The sequence below is a fragment of the Thermobia domestica genome, chromosome 11, assembly GCF_964235325.1.
Source record: "Thermobia domestica chromosome 11, izTheDome1.hap1.1, whole genome shotgun sequence".
Lineage (NCBI taxonomy): Eukaryota > Metazoa > Arthropoda > Insecta > Zygentoma > Lepismatidae > Thermobia > Thermobia domestica.
Genome location: NC_137464.1, coordinates 190770999 through 190795954, shown reverse-complemented (window position 1 = coordinate 190795954; position 24956 = coordinate 190770999). Strand labels below are relative to the sequence as shown.

Here is a 24956-nt window from a genome sequence, read left to right as displayed (position 1 = left end):
CTGGATATCGTCAAGTCAGGTTTGGTTAGCCTTTCGTTTTCTCGTACATGAATCGTGTCTTTCAGTATGATAATACATATTACAATCCTTTTTCGAAGAAAATCTTTAGTGTATGTGTATATACTGTATTGAAATGAACTTTGCAGAAATTTTACGACGCATAAAATAAAGTATTTTCTTTCTTATAGAATGTATGGAACACATTGTAATACCTCAAATTGCTCACCTAGTGATGTTCAGCTTCTTTTTCTCTTATATTGCGAATGAGACCCTACTACATATAGGAATAACAAAACGAAATATTAGCATTAGGCTAAAAGAACACGTCAGAGTATCCCGAGAGGAAAATGAAGCGATATCAGGGTTATCAAAGCGATCCACAAATTACTAAACACGTGGTATAGGATTTGAAAGTTTTATACTGTGCTGTCTTAGATTTGAAAGAAATTTATTTGAAGCATATTTCATGAGGGCAAAAAAATCAAAGCTGAACATCGATAAAGAAGATCTTGGTAGGAATTGGGGCAGTATTATAATCACTTGTATCAATAAGGGAAAAAAAATCCTATAAAATTTCTTGGTTAGATACACATAACACGATCTGAATTACGTGGAATACAAATTGAAGGTTTACATAGATTACAAGAATAGAAAAATAGTGTTCACATATCAATTTTGAGGTTTATATATGGTTATAAAGAATTGCAATAACAACATATTGTTAACAGCGATTGCCTTTTGAGTGATTATGACGAAGTTGTGATTAAGAAGAATTCATCAGATAGAAACCCTGAAACATCAATGAAAATGGCTTTTAGTAAATTTAGTTAGTGTACTAACATTGGAACTGCATTTTTTAATGTACTAAAATAATAAGAGCAACCTACAACTACGAGAAATGTAGGCAACTAAAAGAATCCATAAAATTTGATAATTTTCATAAATAATTGCAGTTGAAGCACAAAAATGTGGGAAGCGTGTTGTGAAAACGAACTTAAGCCTTTATATACCTCTGAGGAAGTGACCAAGGGTCTTACGCGACATATTAGAGGAAAATTGACGAGGGACATTACTAGGTGAGTGATTTGAGGTATTTTCTTTTTGCTTAACCATCTGCAGTTCTGGAACTACAGCAGAGGAAAGATTTGTTGTAGTACGAGAAATATAGACTATCACCGTAATGAAACAAGATCTCTCTTTAGCTGAATCGGGCCATATTCTTCTAATGAATTATTTTATTTAGTTCGTTTAATGTAAGAGGCTAGTTTTATTTTGGACGAAATTTAACTAAGGAGAAATTTTGATTGGTTTTGAGTAACAGTGAAAATTCTTTTCCTTACAGAAAAGCATACGTTGCTAATTTGACTGGTTTGTTACATTTTAAGAGGTGAACGTTAGTAGGTCGTAAGGTTGGGTCAATGTGAAACTTCTGAGCTTTAGCTTACTAATTGAACTTTAGCTCAGAATAACATACACATAAGAAGCAATTATGTATATACAATGTACATCAGTGATGCAAATAAGCAACAAAATTTTACTAGTCCACATCCTAGTCTTTATAGTTTTAAATAAATAATAGTGATACTAAAAACTCGCTCGCACCGATGAACCACTCGCCCGGGGGGCGAGTGGTTATTTGCATCCCTGATATATATATATATATATATATATATATATATATATATATATATATATATATATATATATTAATGTGTTATTATTTTCTGAATATAGGATCTTGTAACTAGTCTGCTACCGGTGGCTTTCAGTCACATTTTATATGAACTGTCGGACCCCGTAGATGACGTAGGTGCTGTTGCGGCTTCTGCGTTGATTCCTGTAGCTGGAGCGGTAGTAAAATTGTTGCCGCAGTACGTTGGAGAACTGGTCAAAAAACTTTGGGACTTATTACAAGAACAGGATGAACTTGCAGCTGCATGCAATAGTTTTATGGGGCTCCTTGCTGCACTTTTACAACTGCCAGAGACACACAAATATCTCAGGTAAGGATTAGAAGATTTTATATATATATATATATATATATATGACTGAAACGCAAAACGCAAAAAATGTAGATTTTCATTGCTTGTGAATTTGGAAAGTACATTAATAAAAAGGTAGATTAATTTATATTTAGCAGAGTATATGTAGAACTGCGCCGCACATGCGCAACCCCTCGGCGTGTGATTGCCACGAGGCAAATACAGTATATCGTTAGTCACATAGAGCAGTATTGGTCGAGCGTATTCTGATGCCGCCCAAAACAACATTCTGGGAGGAGTTCATTGTTGCTCTTTCTGACACTAATCTCACGGCGTTGCGCGTCGTAGATATGTCAAGTGCGTAATTTTCGTGTAGGTCGTGCCACTGTGAACTGTATTATACAAAAATATGCGGCACATAGTAATGGGCTGAACACACCTACGCGAACAGCTACAACATTTTTCCAAAAGGGTGCATGGTAGTAGTAGTTTGTTGTACAGGGACAAACTGCGTCTCTGAAAAGAGGAGCGAGACGTCAAAATAAATGCTGCATACCACTAGACTCATACCCTAACCGAAATGTACCAGCATTAAATCACAGCATTCTACAGACAAGACGTGAAGCAGCTGGAACTGCACCAAAACAAGGCATCCAGCGTCACAGCGAAAACATCGCTGGAATTTTATCGCCGTATGGAACAGGAAACTAGAATTTCGGCAGTTCCCTCTCTGACATCCCTGTTAAAATTGTTCAGATACCAGCCCAATGGACTATTATGGTTTTGAACTCCTCATGTGGCGCCTGTCCTATCGTCAAATCAGCACCGTCACCGGCCTGTGGATAGCCTATAAAGAGAAGTGGGATGCAATACTCACGATTCAGCTACAACGCAGTCTCCTGCAATGGAAAGTAGCAGTAGTCAGTAGAAGCAATTCGCAGATAAAACACAGCCGGTGGTATAAACATGGCATTTTCTTCTTAATTGACACATTCAAATTCGGCTCAATATAAGTGAGTCAACCTCTGTATTGTCTTGCTCATGTTTCAGAAGTTCCAAGTAAAAATGCAAGCTTTGTTTTCTCATTACCACAGTGATTATAACAGGCTACTAATTCAGATTATATATTTTCTGATTAGTTTACGCTTTAGAGAGAAACAATTTAGTTTCTAACACATAGAAAGTGTGGTGTGTAACTTAGGTAGCCTTACAATAGGTGCTGTGATAAATAATGGAGTATTGTTTTTAATATTGTTTACGAGGTACAGTTAAGATTTATGTATTTAGTTTATTTGCTGTAAGATTATTGTTTCTTGGCCTTCAACGATTTTTGAATTTTATAATGACCTCTGCTTCATGGAATAAATAAATAAATAAAAGTAACGTGAACATTATACAATTTAATATCAATATTAAATCTTAGTTCTACAAGTGATATTGAAGTAGTTCTTTATAAATAATAGTGAAAAATTAATCTAATTTGCTTTTCTGATGAGTGAAGCTTCCATTAAGATGAAATGCAGAGGGGATAGGGGCAGTTCAGAAACATAAAAGTTGCACCACTAAGGCAGTGTCTCACGTGTCACTAGTGTTGTGTAAAGTGAATCGATTTTTAAAGGGCTACATTGCAGAAATGGCCGATGTACACTTTAGTTGTTGCAGCATCGTCAAATAGTAACAGCATCACAAATTTGCTGTTGGACAGTTGTAAATGCCATATTGCAACGATATGCAGTACGACCTCTCCCGGACTGTGTATCAGCAACTAAGCTACTTCGAAACGGATTCCACTGAAGCTGACAGTACTGGCCCAGAATTAAGAAATTAATTTCGTCGGTTCCGTGTGTACCGACTAACCATCCACCATGCCATTCACATAAAAGTTATCTCTTAAGATGGTCCACAAGCCGAATGTTCATAGCTGAAAGCCAGACATATTGTAAAACGCAAAACTAAATATAGAAAAAGCGGTATCCGCGGGAAATTGGTGGAAGTTTGTATTCACCGTAGACGAAACGTGGATATATATTTGATTGTGGAAAGGACAACTACGTGCAAAAGGCCGAAGAATTTTCGTTTGACAGTACTCAAAAAAAGCTGTTTTGTAGTTGTGGCCGAATTTTGTTAAAAGTGGGAAAGCTACATTGCGGTTTGACAGATATTTTCAAGAAAGAAATTCCAACGTTATAGGAGTGTGCACCATCGGGAGGGAAAGGAGTCGAGTCACACACTGAAATCGCCACTAGCGTTTTTCAGACGGGCAGTTGCTATCATTAGGGTTCGTGCTATTCCCTACAACGCTGTGTCTTTTTTCTCGTAAAATGCGCAATTCTTAGGAAGCGTCCCAGCAGTAATGGAATATAAGACCTATTGTACACCTCAAAAGAAATATTTTCGAGTGAAAAGTGCATTGTGGGCAATTGTCAAGAGTGCTAGTCATCACCGAACACAAGCGATGGAAGGGTGGACTGTTACAGGTAAATAAACACTTCAAAGTCGTCTCTATGGAAGCCTATTAACATCTTTAGTAGTCTCATTATTAAACATCTTCCGTTTTCTGTTTTTAAAGCAAACCAGAATAGCCCTCGTCTCTAACAGGTATCCTAAGTTGTTGACTTTCCTTTATTTCTTTCTGTAAGTCAGTCTAAACTAGAAATTGATACCTTTTGATACTCTGTTTGTAGCGTATAGGCGAATATAATAGTAGTATTGTAATATATCCATAATTTTCAGTTCGCTTTTTCAGAACGGTGGTGACAGAGTAATATATAATTCCGAAGATAAAAGAACTTAACTTTAAAACTATAAATCACTAAATGAGACATGGGGCTCAATGGTGCTCACCTCTAGTGCGATAGATCCCTGGTTCAATATCCGATCTTGAGTTAGTGGCGGACAGCATCGTGCACGTGGGTTTTGTCGGGGTTTTCCAGTTCCTGTGACATTCCCTTCTACTAATTCATTCACTTTCATTAAACATCTATTTTCTTTAATCTACAGAACATAGCTAGAAGTTTAATTTCATTCAAGTCGATAAATGAGGGCACACATGCTGAAACGATCCATAAAAAATTTTTCTCAACCCTACAAATTAAATCTTATCTACTGATTCCTGTGATCTATACTTCGATGATAATATTATCAGCTTGTAAAGAATGCGACTTGTTCCATCCATCCATGAAATATTTTTAACTATCTTCCAGATTAAATCCGATGTAATGATTCATATTACTTGTAACATTTTCATTAACAGTTTATAAGATAGGAATATGACTATGGAGTATAAATCATAATGAAAAGCGACTGTTTATTGAATAATTGTAGATTGTTTTTGATAATGTTTTTTTTTTTTTTTTTTTCGTACTTAAAAATAATAGTATTTTTTTTTCAGTCCGCAACCTTTGAGTGAAGTTGTACCAAGGCTATGGCCCTTTCTTTCTCATAATACATCTTCGGTGAGGCGGGCCACTCTTCAGACTTTGTGTACGTTGACCAGTTCTTGTGATGGTGGAACTGAAGGAAAAATTCAGTGGACAACACCTCTTCTTCAAGAAGCTATGCGACATATTTTCCAGCGTGTGTTGCTGGAATCTGTTCATGATATACAAAACCTGGCAGAAAAGGTGAGTCAAAATCTGATAAACCAGTATAAGTTTTTAAAATATTTCATAAATCAGAGGAAATTGAAATATGCTGCAGTGAAAAATCACCTCTGAATTAAACCATGTGCTAAGAACAATGAAATCCTCAACAGTATGAAAACTTACAATTTAGAGGCACGTATTTCTAAGTTGTAAAATTACATAATTCTAATACATAAAAATCTAACCATAATAGAAAGCTTCCATGTTACAACATGGTGTAACTTGTATCTAGGCATAAGGTTAATAATTTTCTGAGAAACCAATGATATCGGTATACAATCATGTAAATACGTAATAATACCCTTCGTTATTATATTATTAAAAAAAAAATCCAGAAATCAATGTTCTGATACTCGCTGTCAAAAAAAATTCGAAAATATTTATCTTAACTGTACTTTCTGTATATTTTCATTAGTGTTGTACTACGTAAAACACTTGCATGATCATTCTGTAATCTAAATAATAATAATAATTCGGATTTTTTTTTTCTTTTTAAGAGAACCAGAGACGAATCTGATTAATACATCGAAGTAGGAAATTCCTAAGAAATGAAAGAATCTATGAGTATAACTATTAATAGGGTGGAATGGGGGTCGCATTGTGGTAAAGCGCTTAGCTGTATAGCTAGAGGCCTATTGTTCGAGTCTAGACCAAGTAAGCTTGTGGGTTTTCTCGAAATTCTCATTATTCTTTATCGTAAACTCGAAATAGTGCAAAATGAAGTTCTAAGAAGTGAAGTAACTTGCACATGAGTATCCCAAGTCTGCTGAGAAAGGTGTCAGGAACACTGAAATAGTACGTTAAGTATTAGAAGCAGTACATAAGAGTACATTTACAAATAGTTGGATATGTTTGAAGTTTTTAGAAAAATATTCAAACTAAATTTAAACGAACAAAGGTGGATTTGGTAACACTTACACAACGCGTAGTAGAACAGTAGTTTTTAACGTCTGGTTTGCCAAATTATTTTACTTGTCCGCATTAGCGATTGGTCGCTTTAGGTCTGTAACATGGCGCATTGTCATTCATGAAACTTTGTTCTGATGTAATTCTTAATCTTAGATTCAAAACCAAATTAGTAAATCAGTTTCGGTTATGTGTGAGTGAAGAATATCACAGATCTGAACAGAAAAACTTCGAAATTAGTAACTTTCTTCAATTACGTATTTATCTGAAATAGTTTATTCTTGTGTCGGGGCAATTAAGACAAAACGTATAAACTGACTGTATGTTAATTCTGTTCTTATATCACAGTTTCAACATTAGATCTACGAATAGAGAACACAAGAAAATAAATTCATAGAAAGTACTGTCAATTGTACTGTAGTTGTGTGGTTGTAAAATTTCAAACCTAAATTAAAATGCATTTTTGGCTCTAAAAATGGTAATTTTTGCACTCACTGTTTTAATAATAAATACTAGAATTAAACATCTAAATGGAGTATGGTTCTTTCTACTTTGCCGAAACGTATATTTGTCCCTGTCTTTTGCCAATCCGCGAGTAGAGATGCAAAAAAGTCAGTTCTGTTGAGATATGAAGGTTCATCTATTAAAAGCCGACTTTTTGAAGGGGGAAAGGGGGAGGGAAACAAATTTTCCCTAGCCTTTTTTTATAATTTGCGTATTAAAGTATCACATTTATTTTCTTGTGATTTCTGCAATTAAAAAAAAAAAAAAAAAAAAGCCTTTACATAATTCACTAGTTATGAGTCTTACGTTCAGTCGAATCTTTTTTTATTGGCTTTCAAACTGGCAGTGGCCTAACCACTTTATGAAGTTCCTGAAAGTCATATAACTTGTCTTGTGTATTGTACGAGTTGCCTAAATTCAAACTGGTAGACGTAAAAAAATAAATAAATAAAATAAAATAAAAATTATAAATCAAGAACCAAATAACCCATATCACTTCATCTTATTCTCCGTTTCTGTGCGGGCTTTGTCGAGAAAACGTACGTTACGTCATAATTGATAAGCTTACATGGTTGCACAGTAAGCGAGAAGTCGGAAACCGTTCATTTTGTTTATAACTACTAGTTAATTTTAGCTGGAAAAATTGTGAAGACACACAAACTCATACTCCTTATCTGGAACAAGGAAGAATTACCACAAGAGTGGAAAGAATCAATCATTTTTCCAATTCACAAGGAAGGCAACAAAACTGACTGTAATAATTATCGAGGCATTTCTCTTCTGTCAACATCCTATAAAATCCTTTCAAACATTCTATTAGCAAGATTGACCCCATATGCAGATGAAATTATTGAAGATTATCAAGGCGAGTTTCGACTAAATCGGTCAACTATCGACCAAATATTCGACAAGTACTCGAAAAGAAGTGGGAATACAGTATCCTGGTACATCAACTATTTATTGATTTTAGAAAGGCTTATGACTCTGTTAGGAGAGAGGAACATTGTACAACATTCTTACAGAATTTGGAATACCGAAAAAGCTAATTAATCAAGATATGTTTAAATGAATCCCAAAATAAAGTCCGGGTAGGAAAATTTTTGTCCACGAACTTTCACGTCGAGAATGGCCTGAAACAAGGAGATGCGTTGTCGCCATTATTATCCAACTTCGTCCTTGAATACGCTATAAGGAAAATCAGTCAGCAACCAGAGTTTAGGGTTGAATGGTATTCATCAGGTGATGGCGTATGCTTATGATGTAAATTTAATAGGGGGTGATAAGAGAACAATAGAAATAAATGCAGAGAAAACTAAATACATGAAAGTTCGTCGGGATCGTAATACTACAAATTACGGATGTGTTAAAATATCAAATAATACTTTTGATAGAGTGGATACTTTCAAATATCTAGGATCATTATTAACAAACTAAAACCACATACACGAAGAAATTAAATATCGACTAAAAGCAGGTAATTCGTGTTATTATTCAGTTCAAAATCTCTTGTCGTAGCGAATTCTGTCGAGGACTTTGAAGCTTAAAATATATAAAACTATAATCATGCCTGTTGTTCTCTGTAGTTGCGAAACATGGTCGCTTACTCTGAGGGAAGAACATAGACTGAAAGTATTTAAGAACAAGATCCTGAGACGAATGTTCGGACCCAAGAGGAACGAGAACAGGGAATGACAGAAACTTCATAACGAGGAAGTACATAATTTATACGGTTTACCAAACATTGTTAGGGTCATCAAATCTAGGAGGCTTAGATGGGCAGGTGATACAGCCAGAATTGAAAGTAGGAATGCTTTCAAAGTCTTAACTGGAAGACCAATCGGAAAACGACCATTAGGAAGACCTAGGTGCAGATGGAAAAACAATATTAAGATGGATCTCGCAGAAATGGAAATACAAATAGGAACTGTATCCAGTTGGCTAAGGATAGAAGTCAGTGGAGAGGTTTTGTGAAAGCGGGATTGAAACTCTGGGTTCCATAGGCCATAGAGTTAGTTTAGTTAGTTAGTTTTAGAACGTTACAGTTTCATTGTGAAATAGTTCTCTGTAGTTTTTATACTTTTCTTAAGGAAGGACACAAGTAAAAAGTTGTGCGTTTAATTTTTTTAATGTTTAAAAATACTACAGTAAACACTAATAGCTCTGAATATCGCTAAATTATTACAAATTATAATTGAAAAAGTGCCTTATTAAATGTAACTTAATTGTTGTTGTTGTGGTGAGAAACATTTTTTTTTATATAGTAGTATTATCTTCATTACTTTCTCTGTTTCTTTACATAGGTTTGGAATAATTTGGTGACAAATAGCCCTTTAGAAATATTGCTTCTCGCTGCATGTCCTTTTGTTAGTACTTGGTTATGCCTGACCATGCAGCTTACGAGGTTACCTTTCGATCCTGCATTTTTAATTTTTACCAAAAGTTTGTTCAGGGTAAGTTTATTTATTTTAAATCTGATTTTAGATATTTTATCTTACATTAATATTCAAATGAGTCGCGGTATACGTTTGTTATATCAAAATGTGATATTCTACGCAATGGAGTCGTCATATAGTAGTAATAATAAAAATCAAAGTAGTAGCAGCTTCATTGTAAGAACATGTGTGAAGGAAATAAAAAATCAGAAGGAAATACTGTATATAAAGTGTCTTTTTCCTAAATTATAGTCAAAATTTATTGTGGGTAGGATAAAAATGTACACGTTTCCAGGAGTTAAAAATGTATCAGAGTATTTAGAAGTATATTTCCAACAGTTTTAAACCAGTTTCCAATAGATATATATAAGATGAAAGAAACTTTACAAGTGAAGAATGAAAGCAATGTTCACAAAGTAAAATGCTTTAAAATGAATGTATGAAAATGGCACTATTAACATGTTACGTTAGAAGTTAAACGTTGTTGTAACTTGTTGGCAGGGCCGGACTAAGGGAAGAGCTTATGGGGGCTATAGTCCCGGGCCTCTAGATGGACAGGGGCCTCTACTCTTTATCAAAATCTTAATTGGCTATCTAGAAAGAATCATGAAGATACAATCATCATCATAAAATAAAATATGACCAAAAATATGAAACACTTTCCCTTAACTTTCCTACTGTGCTTTCACAGAAATGTATTAGATAAAGTCAGGAGGTTTTTTTTATAGCCCAGGGACTTCAGATGGGTTAGTGGTATCACCTGTTTGTGTAGTTTTGTATGCTGTATCCTTTCAACGAATTTAATACAGACAACTGCATAATTCAGAATTTTGGGTTGAGTAATATTTTCTTCAATGGTTAAAAACGATGATTAGTGACGAAGTATTGTGTTAAAGATATGACATTTGTTGTCAGTTATTTCAAATAAATCTATTATAGTTTTGGGTTTGTAATGTGTCATTTAGGAGTCCCTTGAGGATTATCTGGTGATGCTGGCGGAAGTGGCTGTAGCATAATTTTCAGTAAGATGCCTTAATAAAGCTGTTAAAACGAAAAAAAAAAAAAAAAAAAAAAATCTTGAAGTGACCGATGCTTTCTCAAAAGTGAACACAAAAGGAAATGCGCTAGATTGTTAATGAATTTTGCATCGTTGTCGAAACACGTTGGGATCGAACTTCTCTGTTATAGTTCGGAATTAAATAGCTGTATTGTACTGTGTGATTCATTGCAAAATTTCTATATTCGAATTAAGTATTTCATGTCTGCAACCATTTTACCTAATGATTGTATTCTCTCCTTGGTACTAACCTTCAATAGGTCGTTGAATATATTTGTTACTGATGATAACTTAACGCTGTAAGTCCTGCAGGTAAAATATTGCCTTGACGTAAATACATTAAATGTAACGCTAAGTATAGGTCTAAACTTGCCAGTAAGAACTTGGCTTTTTTTAAATAATAATAATAATAATAATAATAATAATAATAATAATAATAATAATAAATGGAAACTAGGTTCTTATGTGATCCTTCACAAATGTCACATTTTCTCATTAGCTCGAAGTTTATGTACTGCGATTGGATATACGTCACAAGGATGGGGTTTCCGCGTTGCTGTATTGTAGCTTCCTTGTGAGTATGGCTTGCGCACGGTGCGGGAGGCCCGAGTTCGATCCCCGTGGGAGCTCAGTAATTCTTAGCCTACGTTAAGCTGTAGGTGCTGAAAAAGATGCTAAATATCACTCCAATCAGTTAACAATCCGCATTGTTATGCAACTTTGAAATGGTTATGAAAAATGCCTTGGAAGTATAGAAAGAGAAATGTTAGGCTAAGAATTGCATAATTCGTCTTGTTTTGAACTTCATTTGTGATGCTAATCAACAGAACGTTCCAGATATTTTTCACTGCTGTAAAATGATCCCAAAGCACGGCAAGTGTATTTGAAGTACAGTGAAACCTGTCAACTTGGCCACCTGCTTATCTTGGCCTAGTTCGTCTTGAACCTGCATTTTCCCATAAGACATTCGTTACTTACTACTCTATAAGTTGGCCACCTGTCTATCTTGGAAGTTGGCCACACTGAAGCAATGTTTACCCTATGATGATAATGATAAATTTACCTGTGTATCTTGGCCACGAAAAATACAGTTTTGTTATTTTTCTTAACTCTTTCGAATTCCCATATGAGAGGCAGATGTTTTGTATTTCTGACTGTACACAAAGAAGCATAGATTCGCACGATTTGTTCTTGGAGGTCAATGGCCAGAACACTACCCTCATAAAAGGGTGGTGAAGGAAGATGTGAATAAGAAAAAGCACGTACAGGAATTTAGGAAATGGTTGTACGTATTTGTTTACCCTGTCTGTTTTGGTAAAACCATTAGCTATATCGGCTCCTTTCATCAGTGGGAAGTTTTAGTAATTCCGGAAAATTCTCAAGGTTAAAGCTCAATTGTCATTTATTGGCACCTGACTGCATGTCAAAAGGTAGCGGAGGTTTTGAGATATGAATTCCCTCAAGATTTTTTCAAAACATCTTTTGCTCCGAAGGAAACACTTCTATGTCATTAACAAGAGGTAGTTAACTACAATATTAGACTGTGCATATCTGCCAAAAAGAATAAAGCAAATATGTCTAGAATGAACCACCATTCAGTAACAACTGAAAAGAAGTCATATAAATTGCATATGAATTTCTCAATTTATAACTTAGCTTTTCTTGTTTTCAATCTGAATAACTCACTGTGCTATAATACCAATTTCAATAAACTGCGTACATACACTTCTGTTTCATGGTTGTTTGTGTTATTGTGTTTTCAATCCGAATAATCTAATGTACCAGACTAGTTTTCAGGAAGAGAAAGGTATGCATATATAATAAACATACTATCAAGAGCGCCGATCCTGGGGGGACCGAGGGGCCTGCCCCCCCCAAGCTCATGTGGCTCCTATTTTATTTATGAGTATACAATATATGGTATAATTTGAGTGCAATTTGTCTTAAAATCTTCATATATATATATATATACCTTCTGCATTTGAATGGGCTCCCCCAAATTTACAGAGAAATCGGCGCTCTCGCATACTATAGTAATATTTTCTAGTACTTATATTTTTATGATTACTCTATATACATTATTTATAAGTAGCTGTCGTGCCACTGCTTATTAAAATTTTACAATTAAGTAATACTAGATATCCTATTCTAAAAATACACAAATCACACTTATTTTCTGTAAGTTGGCCACTTTTCGATGGAACCGATGGTGGCCAACATAGACATGTTTCACTGTACTAAGAAACAAACTCAAAGCTACAGATAAAGTTGAACGTCAAAATACTCCTTAATTTTGAATAAAACGTTTATTAGTTTTATTCATTCTATATTATGTAATTTTGTCAGTTAAGTAATATTGAGGGAATGGGCTCAGTGATAGAGCGCTTATCTCTGGCTCAAGGAGGATCCTGGTTCGATCCCAGGCCATGTAAGTTTGCCATGACATTATGTTGATGGGTTTTCTTAGAGTTCTGCCTTTCCTTCTACAGTGTCATTCACTTCTTTAATCACTCGTCTCTTTTAACCTAAAGGACATAATCATGGGACGTAAAACTAAAAATTTCATTTAATTTACCTAAACATTGTACAGGGTGAGTCAAAAGTCCCTTACTACCCCTTATAAAATGAAAGCAAATGTAGATAGCCATAATTGGTAATTGTAGGGACAGGTTAGATCGAGGGGGGAACCGTTATGGTGCGTGTCAGGTGAACAGCCGCCATCTTATTGTCCGCAATTTTGAGTCTTGCTCTAAAAGTTGAAATGGGAAGGGGCCCACGTGATATATAAAACAAAACTGTAATCAACTAAGTGATGTAATCACATTTAATATAATTAATAACTATAAAGTTGTAATCTAAATTTCACGTGATTATTACTTAGAAAATGTGTTTCATGTACTGGCTGTATTGCGCTATGTATGCATGTTTCCGGAGGTGTCTGTCAAGCTGTGTGAACACGGAGCAGTCTCTCAGGTATGATTTAAGCACATACATCCTGTATCCGTTACTCCAAATGCTCTAGACCCCTAATCTTTTCGCCACATACCATCGCCTTTAGGTAACACCCACAAGTAAAAGTGTAATAGTGGTAAATCAGATGATTTGCATGCCATTCCACTGGCCCAGGTCGACTAATCCATCGACCAGGAAATGTTCATCCATATATTGACGAACTTGAAGTCCATAATGAGGTAATGTCCCATCGTGTTGCTAAAATAAGAGAAAACTACCATCCGGGGCTGACACTAAGGGAAGAATAAGTTGTTCTAACATGTCCAAGTAACACTCTACAGTTAAGGTGCCATAGATAACAAATGGGCCAATGATACCCCATTATCCTCCAGATCCCCGCCCAGATCATAATTTTCCCTGCATCAACCATTTTATACGAATCTGTCGACTTGAGGTTATCTGGAGACCAGTAGCGTAGATTTTGTTCGTTTACCTTTCCTGTAACACAAAAGTTTGTTTCAAAAGTGTCTAAAGTTTCGTTGGAAACTTGGAGTCCTGCCACAATTGTTCCACTGCCCACCCACAAAATTGCACTCCGATCTGAGTCATTCCCATAAAGATGTTGCTGCAATTCCACCTTGTAAGGATGCCACTTACGCATCTGTAACACCCTACAAATTAAGGTTTGGCTAAAGTGGCATTCAGGTGATAATCGGCATGTGCTAACGTGGCATTCCCGTGATAATCGGCATGTGCTGCGCAGTAGAGACCTTACAAATGATGCGAGTACTGTGTAGCTGTGCTGGGTCTACCCGATCGTTCCCTGTTCTCGACTGTACTGCCTGTTCGAACTTAGTAACTGTGCCGCTGCAGCGTGCCAGATTGGAGCATCTTGAGAATGGAGGATGCCTTTCATTGAAATCACGAGCTACAGCACGGGCACTACTATCACCCTACATTTTGACGCTCTGGATGCGATCAACTTTGGCTAATGACATTGTTCAGCACCTGGAAATGAGAGAGAAATTTGCGTTTCATGTGATAAGAACTTCAAAGCTATTACAGTTATGTTAAATCTGATTGCGCCATTAAGTTTGTTAAAATTCTAGCCTTGTTTCATAAATCACATGTCCTCCTTCCCATTTAAACTTTTCGAGCGAGATTCAAGGTGACGGCCGTTCACCTGACATCCACCATAAAGATTTCCCCTCTGCCTAATGTGTCCTTCCTACAATTACCGATTTCGGCTCTCAATATTCGCTTTCATTTTATAGGGGGTGGTAAGACTTTTGACTCGCTCTATATATTTATCTTAGTACTAAGAGTATAATTCTAACATAGCTCACCCCCTGTAAATATGAAAGGTACTTCTAGCTCTTAGTTCAGGCAAATATGTTAAACATCGAATTTTCTGTAATAACTTTAGAAGATAAAACAACACCGTAACTACCGTACCTTTCAAGTCTGTTGGTAAGATTGCTCTTCAAGCGGCTTGCATTATAATAGTCCACCCTCCCTATTGTAGAGGCTGCGATGGCACAGTGGTAGAACGTTCACCTCTGGTGCATGGAGTCCTTGGTTCTATCCCAGCTCACGCCAAGTGAGCTTTGTAGTGGATAAACACCGTGTGCGTAGATTTTCTCGGGGTTCTCCCGTTTCATTCCACCAATTCATTAATTTCTCATCGTCGTCTCCTTTAGCCTAGCCGGCATAACCGTGGGACGTAAAGCTTAAAGATTTCATTTCATTTTTTACTTTATTGAGTGTTTGAACAGACTTATAATGAAGAAAAAAATTTAATTGTTTCGGATAAAATATTCCTATCGATTTGGTGTAAGGGTTTTCAAATACGGATGGCCGGGTTTAAGATTTCATTATCATTAATGAAAAATCCATATTAAAATTAAGAATTATCTCGACAGTGTAAACGGAGGCTCGTTGTTAACCAATCGTATCAATAATTTTCAAACCTAACCTCACGGTGTTCAGTTTATAATATGTTGTCATAATGTACTATATACACGTGTACATATCATTTTTGTTAATAATTTTACAATTGTGTTTCTTATTTTTTAAGGAAAAAGTGAGTGATAGAACAAATAAGAAGCTGAAAGGAAGCATTTCAGAAGACGGAGTAAAATCTGAACAGAAATTTTACATTGGAGGAAATGAAACTGTGCCAATTGCTGCGAGAGAGAAGAATGCAATGCAGACCCGTTGTACAGCTGCTAGAATGTTAGGTTTATTATCGTGTAAATTAATAAAACCAATGCCTGGTGTAGTGTACGATGAAACTGTGGAAAGTCCCATTGAATGTTACGTGAAAGTATTACTAGCTTATTTGAACTCAAAATCTGCTTTGCAGCGAATGGTTGTAGGGTTAGTGATAGCTGCGTGGTCGAAACTTGAGTGTGTGGCTGTTTGTCCTGAGAATTTACGATTACGTTTGCACCAGTGCCTTACCGAGTTTGTGTATTTTGATGAAATTGCGTTGTCATTTACCAAACTGCAGCAGGAAGTGAAAGACTTCATGGCTATGTTAAAGCATTACAAACTTCCCCTGGATTCTGTGTTGCCAACTGAAACAGTCCTCACTTTTGAACAAATTCAACAGCTCAGTGGTCCAATTGCTCAACAGTTATTAAATACTCATAAGTTAAAACCAAAAGTAGCAGAAACTTTAGAAGAACGTAGAAGAAGTATTCAAAATGCTGTGTCACAAACTAGTAGTGACCAGTTTAACTTAAGTATTTCGTAAGTATCTCTCTCTCTCTCTCTCTCTCTCTCTCTCTCTCTCTCTCTCTCTCTCTCGCTCTCAATGTTTGGGTCCTATTTGCCTTAAGTTGACTTAAACAGCAAACATTTCTTCTATTCTTGTTACATCTTTCTATTCTGGGAACATTACATTTCCATATTCTTTCATAACAATAGTTTTTCACTCAATAGACGTCCATTTAAGTGAAACTGGAAGAATAATGTTTTACTAGGAACTTTGGATAGCATGTGGAATCCATTTAAGTAATAATAGCGTGCACTTAAAACTGTTTCGAAACAGTTGAAGATCAAATTTTATTTACAGGCTACTCTACCCAGTGAGTAGAAGTACTGTTTTAAAGCCGTTCCATTATAATACCATTATTTTGTTCTGACTGTCTCTCATGTTGATATGTTCCGAATGAATTGACTGTTGATCGATATAGAGTAAGCGTATTAAAAACCACTCTAAAAAAAATTTAACTTTTAAAGATGTTCTCAAAGCCTGGAATCCAATGCATATAGTACGTTAAGTTGTTTAATAATTAAATCTTCAGTAAAAACTAGGATTGTTTCGTTTTTGATTAGTTTTGAATAATTCTAACTTTATGAAATTGCATACTGAAGTTTGCAAAACTGAAATCCCATATTAAACCTTCCCTCGTTTCCAAGGCACCAAAGACATTCCGTCAGGTCTCTTGCCATCAGAGCGACTACACCCCATTGGCTCTCTCACGGAAGGCGTTCCAGAGGAGATGAGGGCTCTCATAATGAGATCGTTAACAGTGGAGTGTCGAAAGTATCTGCCAGCACTGTTAACACATGATACGCCATGTATACCTTTCTTATCCACTAAACTTCCGCAAGCAGGGCACTGGTGTTGTTCACAGACATCTGCTCCCAAACGTAACGCACAAGCGATTCGAAAACTTTCGTCGGGAAGATGCAGCCCTAGGGATGAAGATGGGATAGCTTGTAACCAGGCACCTGCTTCAGGGGAAGAAGTAGCAAGAAGACGTGCCTTATCTTCAGGATTGGTGGAGGACTGAAGAATAGAAGATAATCTGGAATCTATAAGAGGAGCGTCCCATGAAGTTTGAAAACTTCTCTTATCAAAGTCAGGTAGATCGAGTCCGCCGCACGATATCCACTGGGAGATACAATCATTTATCTCAGCTTCTGAATCCTGATGAATATCGTGGCGAAGAAGAGAAGTTATCAAAGGCATAGAGCTGTACATGGATGAAAGGAAAGATGGAGTAGCCAAGTCAGGGGCTCGACGGATTCCTAGATCTCCGTGATTCACAGGGAGAGATGCTTGTAGCCATGAGTTATCTGTGCGAGAGCAGTTGAGAAGAGATTCGAGGCCAAGTCGGATGGATTCATCATATTGTTCCAAAAGATCTGTCTCATGCCAGGATGGAGAACTACGAAGGAAATATAAGTCTAGGAATGGCTAATGAGGCACGTAGGAGATAAAAAGCTGAGTGGGTAGATATCTTAGATAGGCGAGTGAAGAAGAGATCTAATTTAGATATCTTGTCCAATAACAAAATGCGTCGAGTATCAGTGTGTAGCGCTGCACCTAAAAGGGAGGCTCTGTCGGATGTTATAAGTTGAATTCCAGGTGCAACTTCGTTGAAAAGGGAGTAAAGTGTGTTAGCCTGTTCGTTTGAGACTCCCAGGAAACCGACTTCACATTTGCAGAAATTGAGCTGTAATCCAGTGTCACGAGATTGAGTACGAATCTTTGACAGAGCTTCGAGGACATCTTCCTTGTCTCCAGCTATAGTCCCATCGTCGAGGTACCAAATGTTTAACTCTGTATTGATATTTCTGACAATAGAGTGAAGTGTTAACGCAAATAAAGCAGGTCCTAGGGGGTCGCCTTGTTGAACACCTCGTTGGGAGAGTATGATATCTTCACCAAAAAATAGATGACTAGGCTGTGAGTAACACTGATGTATGAAGGTATATATATAAGGGAAGTGCGTTTTTACGGCTGTAAGCATAGAGTCTCTGTTGATTTCGTTGAATGCATTCCGGAAATCTAGTTTCAAGAAAATTTTCTCTTGTTTGTGGGGATGAGAATAATACAGTCGGGCGACATGGGCTGTAACCTCTGAGCCATGAGGAACGCACACCCCCAACTGATGTGGTAACAAGAAAGTAGATAACGGTTCTCTAATTCTTTGGCATACTATCTTAACTGAAAGCCGTCTCCAAACGTTACCGACAGCGATGGGGCGTATATCACCACTTTTCTTCCTTAACGCTATAAGCGACGCTCCGAAAAATAGTGGTCTAATTTCTGTAGGTACGTTTCCAGTGAGGATTATGTGAAGAAAATCACTGATAGTTTTTAACAGATGGTCTCTAGAATCGATGTCCTGGCACAGCAAAAGATCCTTGAGAATGGAAGGTCGTAAACTGTCCATACCTCCTGCAGAGCCGGAAGAGAAGGATCGAAGAGCTTTCTGTACTTCTTTGACAGAAACTCTAGGGACGGCTGGAGCGTTGTCAATGAGTGCAGGGGGTGTGAAAGTATGACTGTGTGTAGGGTGTTTGTTACGTAATGCATCTAGCACTGTAGCTTCTGGAGGCGCCAAAGTGTCATCAGAGATGAGGAGTCTGACTGCTCCATGGACATCGTCATCGGAAAGTTTGTTCTCGATAACCTTGATGTTGAAGGAGATTGGATCAGTCACTCGGCGAGGTTTGGAGGGTTGTTGGTGGCGATAAAGAAGGGCATCGCAGCGAGAATTAGTCCAACTTGTAATTCTTTGTTTCACCCATGTAGTGAGATTGGACACTTTGTTCGTTCTTGTTGGTAAACAGAGCTACGTAGGGGAAGAAGAAGAGCTTCTTCCACGATTGCAAGTTATTAGTAGATATAATATTCTGCAGAACGTGACAGAGGGAGTCAGCCAACGCTGGTCTAGCGCCTCTAGGAACTCTACGAAGAATAGGAGTTATGGACTTGAGTTTTACGAGGAGGGTATTGCATGCTTCAATTGACATCTCGTTGAAGCTAAAAATACAGTTGCTCAAGGTAGTGTGTGAAGTAGAATTCTGTGAAAAAGGTGAAAGCATGGTAATGACATTGGACGATGAGGGTTTGGCTTTGGTACTAGTGAGATGGCACTTGCTGTTGTGGATTGCTAGGCCTCTTGCATTGAGTAATTGTTTGTTGCACTGAGAACACACTGAATCATTATGTACAGATGCACCAGCAGTATTGAAATTATGAATGCCCGTATCCTCATTATCGTTCAATGATACAGAGTGGTCGACATTGTCGGGCATGGCGCTAGTATCGTGTCCGGTCGACATATTAAACAAATGGTAGGTAAGGTAAACAAACATTCATGTTTGAAACGGTTTAACAATAGAAGAATATATTTTAAACTTCGATTTCATATACACACAAATCACTACCATTGTTAGGAGTAACGTATTTGAAACGATGTTGTGGCTGAAGAAAGCAGTAAATTAAAAGTTAAATCAGTTTCCGTGAACTATTGGAAACGAGGATTTCACTAAAGCAATCCTGAGATGTTCACGCACGTTTTGACACCACACTCGTGAAATTAAACAATGTTTTTCCCGCAGTAAGCTGTGAATCTTTTCGACATCATTAAAATTAGAACTTGCAAATTCAACAATACAACTTTATACTCTTCCTGCTATTGCGATTATGTTACTAAAGACACTCGTTTCTCTACAACAAAACTTTTAATTTGACGTTTCTCAGTTTTTCGAGCAATTTGAGAGGAGGGCAGCCATTTTGGAAGGCTGTATATCGAAGAAATTTTTTTCAGCAAAAATAAAAAATATGGGTCTAATAATTTTGTATGTAGTTTCTTATTTTTAAAAAATAAACTAAATCTGAGACAGTCGTGTGGACCACCCTGGACGATTTGAAATGGAATCACATTATAATATTTCGGTGCAGGGCCAAAATTCGTTTATTGGTCCAATAGGAATATATAGGTCTATTGGTCCAATAGGAATTCGTCTATAGGTCCAACACTGCCAACCGAATTGCAGCGCACGTAAAAATTATCATGTTGATACAAATCAGCTTTCTGAACTTCATCATAACTTTAACACATAGTTCTGATTTAACGCGAAATTTATATTTTATTTTCCATTGTCGCGAGCCGATTTCGGGTTATGTTACTAAGGACACTCTTTTCTCTACAACAAAACTTTTAATTTGACATGTTTTTCAGTTTTTCGAGCAATCCGAGAGGAGGGCAGCCATTTTGGAAGGCTGTATATCGAAGGAAATTTTTTTTTCAGCAAAAGTAAATAATATGGGTCTAATTATATTGCATGTAGATCCCATATTTAAAAAAAATAAATGAAATCTGAGACCATGATGGGGATCTATTGTGGTTTGCCTGGACGATTTGAAATTGGAGTCGATCTATATACAAACTATTGTTTACTCAGTTATTCAGACGCCCGAATGAAAATAAATTTTTACCATTATTTCAGCAACCACTCTCCTTTCTCAAGCCTAGAAAATATCGAGGTGTCTGGAAATTGCTGCAAAGCATCGTGTTCTGAATATTTCGTTTTGCTTCACACTGTTTAAATGAAAAATATATGTAAACACTGAAGTCATTATAATATCAAATTTGAAAAAAAAAAGTTATAAGCATGTCGACATGTACTAACTTTTCACTATTTTCGGTATGTAGCTACCTTCATAAAAAAAAAAAAAAAAAAAAAAAAATTAAAAATCTTCATGTATCATTTCGAATATGATATATAGACTCAATACATCAAAACTGTATACACAGACGCAAATCGCATTTTCAGACACCGCAATATTTCTTAGCTTGAGAACCGTGATTTCGAAAATATTGCCATAAATTTATCTTCATAGGGCATTTCCACAGATATTTATAATTGTGACATTATGCTGTCAATTTCAAATTTGAACGAACATATTTTAAACACGAATATCTGGGAACTTCTAATGTGGGTTTTATCTCAGTGTAAAAATCTCAGGTCGTGTTTTTTCTGTAGTTGGTGACAACGGTGAATGTTCAGTGTTGTTTCAACTTCGAAATCGTTTCGTCTCTACTGAAAACAGTCACATTTTACTTAAGGAATAGTACTTAGAGATTTATATTGTATTTGTTATTTATATGTTATATGTTAAACAGTACATAATTACGTTCTATACAGACTTAAATTGCCACTATAGTGAGCACTAAAAACGGTTAACATAGAGGTTGTAAAAATATTAGAATGAAATACAAATTTTAGACGGAATTAGAAATAAATATCGATTCCTAAGAACTCTCATAAATACACGTTTATTTTACAGTTCCTTGAGACGCTTAAATGAAGCCTGTGAGATTGTACCCCACGTTAAATTTTTGGTCCATATTTCAGTAGTCTTTTTGCAAAATAGGATGTTTAAGAAAAAAGAAAGAAAGAAGTGAAATACATAGTCTTGTACTTCGTCATATAAAATTTTCCTGCTATTTGTATTAATATCTTATGAAGTATACAATAGATTGATGATACCACCTGCTAAGATTTCCCCACATATAGTGTATACGAAAAGTCCCCCACTATAAGCAATATATATGTATGTATATATAGATAGATAGGGTTGGCTGGTTTAAACCTCGGTTTAAACTAACTGTTTTTTAACATCTGGTTTAAACCAAAAAAGGAAAAAATGTTCGTAAAAGTATAAGTATTCGTAAAATCTTGATGAACACACATTTGTGGATTATCACGTTTCACTCCCGTATATTATTCGTATTATATTCAGACCTAAATGCCCCAATCAGTACTCAAAGAGATTATACTACAAAAGCAACTTATATATATAAAGTTTATTAATGTTTCTTGCGTGATTTTTTTTTTTTTTTTTTTAGTTCGTTATTATTGTTATGCAATTGCAATCAAAGAAAAATTCTAAATATTGTTTCGTTTTAATAATGTATACTATTGATAAAATACATCAAAATGCCGTACTTTTTCGGGGGGAGGAGGTGGTCATACAAACCTCACGAGAGGCATTTATTGAAATCAGAAGTATCTTTGGTATCTATTTATGTATAAATGGGTCAGAGCCAAAGTAGACTCAAATAATTCGTATCTTTATTCACTTTTCTTACTGTTATGCAAATTGAGCCGTATTTCTTTAACTTGGTTTAAATTAGTTTTTCTGTACTCTGCAGTATTTTGTAATTGCCCATATGTAATTCAGTATAATGGTTTCACTTGTGTAACTGTGTATCTTTTAATCCTTCTGAAGTGACTCTTGACAATTATATTAACAAGTATGTAAAGATCAGTACAAGGCATTTTTATCAGGAGTCTTCCATGAGTGAGTCGGCAGACGTATCGCATTTGTGGCTAATTAGTCCCAGTTTCGAGTTCAAATGGAGGACAATTTCTCTCAGATGTAAGACGAGAAGCGGTTTGGATTCCGCTTTAAGCTTATGCGAGGCCTTCTAGCATTAACTTGGTTGTTGCATAATAACACCAAGGCGAAACACTTATTTCTGTCCATATGTGATATAAATGCATAGAGCAAATTATTTAAACCAAAAAAACCTGATTTAAACAAACAAAAGAAAAGTTTAAACCAAAAAAAAAGTTTTTTTTTTGTTATTTTGTTTGGTTTTTCAATATATATATATATATAATCTTTGTTTTGTTGTAGTGACAGATACTGTCACAAGACGAACGTATGAAAATAACACTGTTCTGTGAGCGTGAAGTTTAGACTGAAATGTTGCCAGTGGGTTTAATTGACGCCAGTCTAAATGACAATCAGTATCCCACACTATCGTGGGACAATTGCTGAAGAAATTCAAAAAAATCAATGACATATGCGAAACAAGAAGCCCAAATTTATCACCCATATGCTTAACAACTCTAACTTTCGCCTACAAACATGTGTGGAACTCAAACGATGAGATCATTGAACAAATACTGTGATTATGTTTTTTGTATGGACTTGTCGTATACCTGTAGATCTTTGACAATTGAACCCAAATAAATCATTTTATATTCGAAGAGTTCTCTGCACTTTCCAATGACGTTTTCTGTTAAAATTTCTCTTAATGTATTAGCAGTACAATTTCCAAGATAATCATGTAAATGACATGATTATCTGATTAAATTGTTGAATAATTCCTATAGGCTGCATAATCCAAAGAATATACATACAGACTCTACTTATAACAATACTATAAAAATTTAAATTGTTTTTCTTTTAAACCAGGGAGGTATGAGAATAAGGTGTGTCAAAAAAAATCTTCTAATACCTTGTAACTTCAGATAGCAATTATGCAGTCTGTAGGAATTGTTGAACTTTTTTTAAAAAATATAGATCACCTATTAATGATGTATTAATAATATTACGTTATAATATTTGTGTGTTCTTTCATTACCATTACTTTTTGTCTTGTAGAACGCAAGCAGCTCTAGCAGGAGCTGTAGTCATGTTAAAATGCCTGCCCGACAAACTGAATCCTGTGATCAAACCGCTAATGGAAGCCATTAAGAAAGAAGAAAATGAATTGTTACAGGTACAGTAATTCTTTTTATGCTATAATCTTACATAGAGTGACTCAAAAAAGAATATGCAAGTTCACTTAGTAAGTTAAATATATAATAAATAAACTTTTAGTCATTTTTTTTTTTTTTTTTTTATCCTTTTACGAACTCCTTAAAGAAGTATCTTCGAATTTTCGCTGACTATACTCTCATTATTGTCATAGGCAATTAAAAAAAAAAAAGTGTGATTTTGGGGCGGTAGAAGGATTGGAATTAATTATATTACACATATAAATATGAGTATACACAAATGCCCACAGTTTATGCCCTTCACTAGTATAATGGTAGCGCCCGCACCATTGATATACTTAATATCTGGTGGGAGAGCATGAACACATTACGGCGGTTCGGATTCCACTTTAAATTTTAGGTCCACTCTCATATCGCCTCGGTGTTGGCAAAGAACGTGAAATTTCAATAAACAAACAAAATATTAACACTTCATAAACACAAATATCTTGGAAGTTTCCAATCATGGTATTTTTAGTCGCCAGTCCTGGAAGCTGTTTCCATTTGAAAAAATAAATAAAAAGAAAATACAGTCTTGCAAAAATTGGCAGATGCTATTCCGACTCATGTAAGCCTATAGTGCCAGTATGGTTTTTGCTTCTCTCGTTTCCCCGCACTTCCCGTATTCCACCATTTATTCATCTTCACTTAGTTTATTGTCTCTTAAAATATAGAAAGATTCAAGTTGTCCTATTTTTTCTACTCTTCAATCGGAAATAAATATGCACATGAGTTTAGTTCAAATTCTAGTGAAGAACTTATTCAGGCAAAATATTCATATCAGAAGTTAAATAATACTGAACTCGAAGAAGGATCAGAAACATGGGAAGCTCAAAATAATAATAACAGGAAATACTCAGATGATGAGGCAGCACATAAAGTTCCTTATATGCTTGCAGAAAGTAAAGTAGCCAGAATTAACACCTTGGCAAACATAAGAATAAATATTATGCAAATGACGAAATCATGTCGCATTTATTGAGCTCCTTTGTGGCTAAAAGGCTTTTCGCTAAACAGGAAATAGTGTGTTCGGAACACTCTTGTCTTAATCAAATGTTCATAGTGTAGTTTTGTTTCATTGCGCCTAATCAATGGTAAAATATCATAAACTTAGACT

The 24956-nt window shown here is 35.8% G+C and overlaps 1 protein-coding gene across 3 annotated transcripts in view; it reads left to right on the top strand.

Annotated features, from left to right (window-relative positions):
- The window catches only part of Hel89B (histone acetyltransferase 1), a 170501-nt gene that overhangs the window by 51546 nt on the left and 93999 nt on the right, over positions 1–24956 (top strand). For all 3 annotated transcript variants that reach the window (XM_081731440.1, XM_081731439.1, XM_081731438.1), the window contains exons 10-14: positions 1735–2003; positions 5374–5605; positions 9337–9486; positions 15555–16231; positions 23685–23802. In XM_081731440.1, the coding sequence (XP_081587566.1) occupies positions 1735–2003; positions 5374–5605; positions 9337–9486; positions 15555–16231; positions 23685–23802 (1446 nt within the window). The remainder of the gene's footprint in view (positions 1–1734; positions 2004–5373; positions 5606–9336; positions 9487–15554; positions 16232–23684; positions 23803–24956) is intronic.